General features: G+C 37.1%; 1 protein-coding gene across 2 annotated transcripts in view; it reads left to right on the top strand.

Annotated features, from left to right (window-relative positions):
* Window positions 1-7,941, top strand: part of SHPRH (SNF2 histone linker PHD RING helicase, E3 ubiquitin protein ligase) — a 52,664-nt gene that overhangs the window by 4,797 nt on the left and 39,926 nt on the right. The window contains exons 3-8 of one of the 2 annotated variants that reach the window (XM_010584506.1): window positions 1,841-2,053; window positions 2,369-2,447; window positions 3,238-3,388; window positions 5,089-5,194; window positions 5,690-5,946; window positions 6,383-7,078. In XM_010584506.1, the coding sequence (XP_010582808.1) occupies window positions 1,841-2,053; window positions 2,369-2,447; window positions 3,238-3,388; window positions 5,089-5,194; window positions 5,690-5,946; window positions 6,383-7,078 (1,502 nt within the window). Of the gene's footprint in view, window positions 1-1,840; window positions 2,060-2,368; window positions 2,448-3,237; window positions 3,389-5,088; window positions 5,195-5,689; window positions 5,947-6,382; window positions 7,079-7,941 lie in introns of both variants that reach the window. The other variant, XM_010584505.1, reaches the window with a different exon arrangement.

Below are 7,941 nucleotides of genomic sequence, written 5' to 3'. Positions count from 1 at the left end.
GAGGGGGGGGGGGGGGGCGGGGAAGGGAGGAATCTTTGAGAGAAAGGTAGGGACAAAACATCCAATTGTATGAAAAAAAAACATTTTACTTTAAAGTATATTGTAGTCTTTGCTCTGCTGTAAAATTCTGGATAGACTTAGTTTATATAGAAGTCAATTTATTGTGCTCTGAAATGTGAGATTTGAAAACTGATATTTTGGCAAGTATGATGATAGGTGTCATTATAGATCAGTTTCACCAATCGAAGTTATACTCTGCGATCACTCTAATTTCTCTGCTCTTTCCATGAAGCGAGGAATGTGTGTGAGAGGATCCCTTGGAACAGTTTCTGTAGTATATAAAGCTGCATGCTCAGCTTGGTGCTTTTCATTTGGCTGGAACATTAATAACCCCACATGTGCACTCTGGTTACCTTCTTTACATTACAAGTCTTTATTTATACAGTTTTTATGAATTTATAGAAACTTAATGTCTTTCAGAATTCTCTTTCCCCTTGTGAAGCACTGGAATTATTCCATTGACTTAAAAGGATTAGGAGAGGGCACTGATGGCTGCCACACATAGGCACATCATTTCCTGCTGTTTGTTTTGGAAACCATTCTTCACCTTCACCATTCATTTGAATGAAAGAAAGCTTTTGCCTTCCATGAAAGGGAGTCCTAATAGCAGCCCTCAAACCTTATTTTGAGATTAAGCTTCCTGGTGTTGATGCCAGGTACATATCTTCTTTTTTAGCGCGAGACATTGTAATTATGATTTGATTTAATTGTGCCTGCCATTAGCTGTTTTCTCTTTTTATCAGTATGTTATGTTAAATATACCTTAAGGTCACTTTATGCTGAAAATGCTGGCCTTGACTTGCTTCTAAATTTTTTTTTTTGAGAGAAATTCTGCAAGATGGCTTTATCTCCAATACTAGCTAGGGTTAGTATCTTTTGAACTGTAGAGTTGTACAGCTGTCTTACTGGTGCTGATGTTTTTAATTTGAAACCTAAAACACTATTAAAACTTGTCCTCTAAGTCTTTTGTTCCCTAATCTTATGTCAGTTTCCTAAAATGCTGGCCCTTGAATTTTTCATGAATTTTTGTTCTACGATGCTTAAGTTCTGTGTATGCCCATATATCCAAATTATGTGAAAAATACATAAGCACAAGGCTTTCTTTCCTAGAGGGTAGAAAAGAAGGGTAGGCCTTCTGTCCTAGAAGGTACATACTTCTCTTGAGGTGGGATGTTAATTTCTAAAGTATGCCTTGTCTGAATTTTTGCAATGATGCAAGTGGTGAGAATTTCATGTGGTCCTACTGCTACAGTTTTCTTATCCAGATGGATAAGTTAAAATTAACAGGAAGGCTCACTGAAGAGAATCTCCTGTTTTTTTTTCTAATACGTTATTTTATCAGGAAAGGCCTTATTTCATGAAAAATGTACAAATCCTTGATGACCCACTGTGTTTTTCCCCTTTCTAGAAGATCATTGACCCATCTTAACACTTAAATCTGAAATGTGAGTTATTTGTGCTTCTGTATCAGTTAGAAATGTTTAGTGGAAGGTCTTTATTATATAAACAAGGTCTGGTCATTCTATCCCTAAATTCTAAAGGAAGAGCTTTGCTGATTATGCATACCTGTGTGATTGCCATAGCATGTTAATTGTGATTTTCAGTAAAGTAGTGCTTGTTGTTTCATACTGCTGCTAGCCGAGGCAGGTGCAGTTGATACATACATTTAAATGATGTTTTGCTTTGCTTGCTTTCACCTGTTAAAGTTGCAGCAAAATATACTGAAATGTTGACCAAAGTTGATTGATAATGCCTGTCTTGAATGACTTGGTGTATGCAGATGAGCTGGAGGAAGATGAGGAAGAATCTGACACAGAACTAGAGCGACAAAATATTGAAGAGCTTTATGACTTTGTAAGGCACACCCATCAGCAGGATATACAGTTACTGAGAGAGGATGTGCAGCATCCTGCATTAATTCCTATTCTGAGGCCGTACCAAAGTGACGCTGTGAACTGGATGCTTCACCGAGAGAACCTCACAAGCACTCCAAGCAGTGGCAAGTATATGGGTCTGGAAAACTTGCATAATTGAGTAAAGTGGCATTGTATTGTCAGCAGTAGTGTTTTCCTGCTGTTTGTTAATAATTTCATTACTATTTTTAGAAAACCTGTTGTTTGGTTAGTACGCTAAATGATAAACTAAACTTCGCTGAACAGCATTTGATGTATGTTGTTGGTCCTGAAGCAGTGGAGGTTGGAGGTAGACATCTGCTTTTTGTCTCTGTCACAATAAGGCTAGGCAATTCTAAGCTGTGTGCTGTTTACAGAGAAACCTCATAATAATAACATGAACTCTTTCTCCGTAGAAAATGCACTGCACTTCCTATGGCGGGAGGTTGTCACTCTGGATGGAGTAAAAATCTACTATAATCCATTTACTGGCTGGTATGTTTTTATAGTTATCTCTTTCTGAGAACACTTAAAGGTTGTACTTTGCGAAAACCTTATTGGCAACTTTTACCTGGAGGATATAAGATAGAGCATAACTGTCATTTTTCAGTTAGGAACTAAAGAATTAGAATAGCGATATCTTTACTTTGAAAAGAAGGCAAACTGGAGTATATAATGCACAGGTAAATATGTATATCTCCAGCCGAAGATATAATTCTTAAAGCTTTTTTTTTTTAATTTCAGTGCAAATTTGTGGGTTTAAGATTAACATTTTTTTAAACTAGAGCATCGGAGGCTTTGACCTTCTGGTCCAATATTTGTAAAATCTAAAGGAAGGAGGCAGTATAATAATTTTTATTAATTCTGGGTATTGCTAGTTCTGTTGCACTTTTCATTAATTTGGTTAGGGTAGAACCTTTTGATTGGTAGTTGGCTTTTTATTTTTTTCCCTATATAACTTTCAGATTTTTAACACGTGAATATAAATATATTTCAATTTTTTGGAGACTAATGTTATGATAGGCTAAGGTTAGCAAGGCAGAGGGCTGTTAGGAGGGGAAAAAAATCCCCAAACTTCTGGCATACATATTCGTCTTGGTCAGGTTTGTACACCCAAAAAGCTTGCTAGCTTTTGTCAATCTCAGCTTATCTGATAAAAGTTATTGCCTCACCTTACAACCTTTTCGCTGCTGAAGCTATGCTCTGTGTGCCCCTGAACATGCACTTCTCTGTCACACTATTCTATAGTTACTGACTTTCATTTGGGAATGTACTTGAATTTTAGTATTATCCGTGAATATCCGATTGCTGGACCCCAGTGGCCTGGAGGTATTTTGGCAGATGAGATGGGTCTTGGAAAAACAGTAGAAGTGTTGGCTCTTATTCTGACTCATACCCGACCAGACATTAAACAAGATGATCTGACATTACCTGAGGTAAGAAAACTGGGATAAGATGTAGTACAAAGAAAATACTTTTCAGAATTAATGTAAGTGCCCTTCCTCGCTTGAGTTTATTGCTTTCTGTTTTATAGAAGTCCAGATTTAAAGCTGGATTAAAGTACAGTGAAAGTTTTTGCTTTGTAGGATGTGATAGTTTCTGGCATAAATAGTGGAATGGTTTGCATGAGAAGCAATTGATAGATAGTTTGCTATTGTTGAAGGGTGTTAGCAGGCAACTGTGCTGTTAATAGGCTGCTGGTAGTTTACACGCACTACAGGAGTGTATAAATACGTAGTTTAGTTTACGATGTTGGAAATCATTCTCCCCTTCACTTCATTGTATTGGTGAGTATCAGACATTGATTAGACAGATGTTCTGTGCTAAAATAGGAACAATTTAAACTTGGTGAATAAAGATTTCTGCTTGCCCTCTATTTCATATAATAAATGGGCTTATTTAGCAGCGGTTTGCCATCTTTTCATGTTCTTCATCGTGCATCCTGTGAAAACTTAGCATGCTCACTAAAGACAAAAATTCTCTCTGAAGGGAGAGAACCTTGAATTCATGGCAGCCAGTTTCATTGTACATCTCTTCATAATGATCTGCCTGGATTCTCAAAGAGAGAATAAGATTTTTCTTAAATGTATCAGACTGTCAGCACTGAATGTGAAGAGGGGAGTATTAGCACTAAAGCATCTGAACATCAACTGGCAACAATAGCTAGAGACCATAGCCTTTGGAGAGCTGGAGTTACAAAACTGTTTCATGGTGTGAGTATCTGGGACAGACATCTTGGCTAATATTTTGGGACCTTTATGAACAGCATTATATGACATTGCCTGTGGGGTTAAAAGGCACTATTCCACTCATCCAGAAGGCCCCTTGTCATCTGTGTTTTTCTTGTCTTCAAATATAAAATGTCTTTGTATGATGTGCTGAAAAAAAAACAAACCAGAAATGCTTTATTCCAGCTGAGACTTTCTGGATGACTCCTGGCTTGTGTAAGCCAATGTCAGTGTTACTCCAGGTGTTTTGGCTCACTGTAGAGCTCAGTGTCTGGAGTTTCATTGCGGTTACGGTTAAGAATTCTGCAAAGCAACCAATTGGACAGGGCAGAGTGAAGTGTCAACGAATACAGCTATAAAACAGTTAATCATAAAATATTGGCACTGTATTTCTTCCAGCTTTGGGATTCTTTTTTATATCCCGGTTCTTGAGTATACATCTTGAATAAAATCACTAATAATAGAGTAAATTTTGGGGAGGCAATCCCTAAAAAGAGAAACTTACTTGTAATACAACTAACTAGGGCTTTTCAATCTATATTGCTTACCTCCTTTTGTGTTTGTAGCTATTTATTAAATATATATATTTTCCTCCCTGCATCAATAACCTAGATCACTTACAGCTATAGATTCCTTCAACTTAATTCTGAGGTAGTGGAGGACCCAAGCAGCTTGCAGGGCTGCTCTTTCTGTTATCAGTGTAGGGTGCTGAACACCATTTGCCAAGAAATTGAACTGAATGGGGTATTGCTCTGTACGCTAAAAGTGAGCTATCTGAACAAATTAGTGAGATTAGAGCACCCATCTATAGCAGCTCGTGCTTATTTTCAAATGTGAAAAGATTAATGAAGTTGAGAATTACTGTGAAGAGACATGCGCTAATAACTAATAAATGTTGTCTGCATTAGGGTAAGCTTGTGAACTTCTTTGTTCCACCTCAACCTTTAGAAGGAAATACAAAGAAAAAAACAAGGGAAATAGAGCTTAAATTGAAGGAAAAAATACAATATCCCAGTAAGTATCTGATGACTTCTTTTGCTTTTGCTTTTGGCATAAGTCTTATATTGGCCACTATGAATTCAATGCTACTCTTTACTTCAGTAGAATGAAATTATTATTTTGCTGAGCACTGTGATATAGGATTGCATGCTACAAACAAGTGATCCACACTTAAAGTTGCCAACTCAGATCTCTGTGCTACAGAGCTCCGTGTAACTAAAGGTCCTTGTAAAAGAGTTTATACATTTAACTGAAATACACTTTTTATAAGCTTCAGTAAGAAAACTGAGTAACTTATTTCTGTTGCTACTCAATATTGTCTTAGAATCACTAAAAAATAGCAATTTGTAAGGCTACCTCAAGTAAAGCATTGTCAAAACTGCTGCCTGTCTTTTTGTTTTGCATTTTTTTAGATGAACACAGTGTTAAGAGTTCCCTTAATATGCGCTCTCTGAGGTAACTTTCATTTTATCTGAGGTGTAAGTTTTTTTGCTTTAATCCTACACATAGGCTTACGAGTGATGATATTAGCAGCTGTAAAGGAAATGAATGTGAAGAAAGGAGCATCCATTATTGCAATATTTAAGTACATCAGTGCTATATATAGGTATGACATACAGAGAAATAGACGGCTTCTCAAAAGAACTCTAGAAAAACTAATTGCAGAAAAAGTAGTAGAGCAAGTCAAAGGACATGGTCTGGCTGGGTCTTTCAAGCTGGGAAAGAATTACAAGGAACAGAAGAGGCGAGAAAGAACCAAGGAGCAGGTAAAACATGCTGCCATAGTTACTTCAAAGAATGCTGTAAAGGCAGATCTTAGATCTACCAATTGCATACCTCTCGCAGCTGTGTTGTCTCTGCACTAGTTCAGTGATACTGGCTTATTGATAAAAATTAAGAAAACTGCAGTGTTTGCTTTGACATCCATGAACAAAGAAGCAGAAATCATAAGATCAAATTTGGGGCTAAAATATTAACTACATCTGTCATAAATCTCTTAAAATAGTGCTGGGGCGCTGGCAGATATATTGTTCTTACTGTGAAGTTGTCATTTTTAAATACTGGTATGCATTAACCAAATCCTCGAACTGGAAATTGATACAAAATCTTAAACACACCAAGACATAGATATTATATGTTCAAAAAAAAAAAAAAAAAAGGGGAGGAGAAGGTCTGACATTCTTGGTTAATTTTACTTTGTAGATGGCACGGACTTCAGAAAACATTCAGAAGAAGCAGTTGATTGATGCTAAAACCCAAACCAAAGAATCAAGAAATAGTGATGTCACTTCTGAAAATGTCCTTAAAACCCCTTTACGGGTGGATATCACCATGGAAGAACATGATTATTGTACAACTACCAAAACTAACTGGAAACCTGAAGCTGATCATGAGAACTCTGTAAAAGAGAATAACATTCAGCAGGAAGCTGTGGTCCCAAAGTGTCCTGATCTGCATGGCAGCCTCCTTGTCTCCAGTGACATGAGCAGTCATCCTGATTTTGATGTTTCTAAAACTACAGCTGATGTCCAGCAGGAAGTCCCAAAGGACCAGTCCTCACATTCCCAAGAACATGCCAGCAGTAGTGTACAACATACCAGTTCTGTATTTCCGTTTAATACATCTGAATATCGTTTTGAATGCATCTGTGGTGAGCTTGGATTGGCTGACTATAAAGCTCGTGTGCAGTGCCTGAAATGTTACTTATGGCAGCACGCAGAATGTGTAAACTACAAAGAGGAGAACCTGAAGATCAAACCCTTCTACTGTCCCCATTGTCTTGTGGCAATGAAACCAGTTTCCACAGGAGCAACTCTGATAATTTCTCCGAGTTCTATTTGTCATCAGTGGGTGGATGAGATCAACAGACATGTAAGATCATCTTCTCTTCGAGTTCTGGTAAGATTATATAGGTTTGTATTCTGGAGAGTTATTTTGTCAAGGCTCGGGGCTTCCTGTCTGACACTCAGTATCATGTAAAGTTCAGAAGTTTCTTTGTCCTCTGTGTCAGAATCCTACATTTCTTGCTATTAGACCTATACTTTGGCACCACATGATGTACTTGTGTCCTAGAAAGACTGTCTGCGTTTAGTTCTTCGTTTTTTTCCTTATTAGTTGGTCACTGGGAGATGATACAGTGGGCTAGATATCTTTATCAAATGGAAGCAAATTTTGAGCAATTGCAATGACAAGGGATTTCTGAGAGGGAGGGCTGTTTGTAGTGGGGTTTTTTTTTCTGAAAGATTACCACGGAACTTAGAAAGGCCTAACAATAGGTGTTTTGGCAGTGTCAAGTCTCACTATACATTTGTACCCAAGCAGCGCTCTGAAGTTACTTCTCATTTTGTTTTAGATAAAAACAAATGTTTCAGTAGGTAAAGATTGTACTTTTGAGTTTCGGGTTCTTGGGCTTTACAAAAGAAGTCTTGGGCCTTGGTGTTTACCAAGAATGACACCTTTACAACTTGGGCATTGTCTCTATAACATCTGCCATATTTATTAGAATGTTGCTTATCTGAAGACTTTGTATTGTCCTTTTACTTGATTTCTAATAGCTCTATCACTAAAATAAACCTAATTATACATACAGTCACTACGGCTATGCAGGATTTTTTTTAATATAGTTATCACAGTATTCAAGGGTAGTCATTGTCTTTTATTTATGATTTAGTCAAGTTTTGTCCTTCATATTTTTAGTAGGCAAGAACCTTTGTAATGATAAAGTGCTTTGAGAGCCCTTATATTTTGAATAAAATAACAGT

This window comes from Haliaeetus leucocephalus, unplaced genomic scaffold, assembly GCF_000737465.1.
Source record: "Haliaeetus leucocephalus isolate CR32 unplaced genomic scaffold, Haliaeetus_leucocephalus-4.0 Scaffold992, whole genome shotgun sequence".
Taxonomy (NCBI): domain Eukaryota; kingdom Metazoa; phylum Chordata; class Aves; order Accipitriformes; family Accipitridae; genus Haliaeetus; species Haliaeetus leucocephalus.
This window is presented reverse-complemented; position numbering and strand designations above follow the sequence as displayed.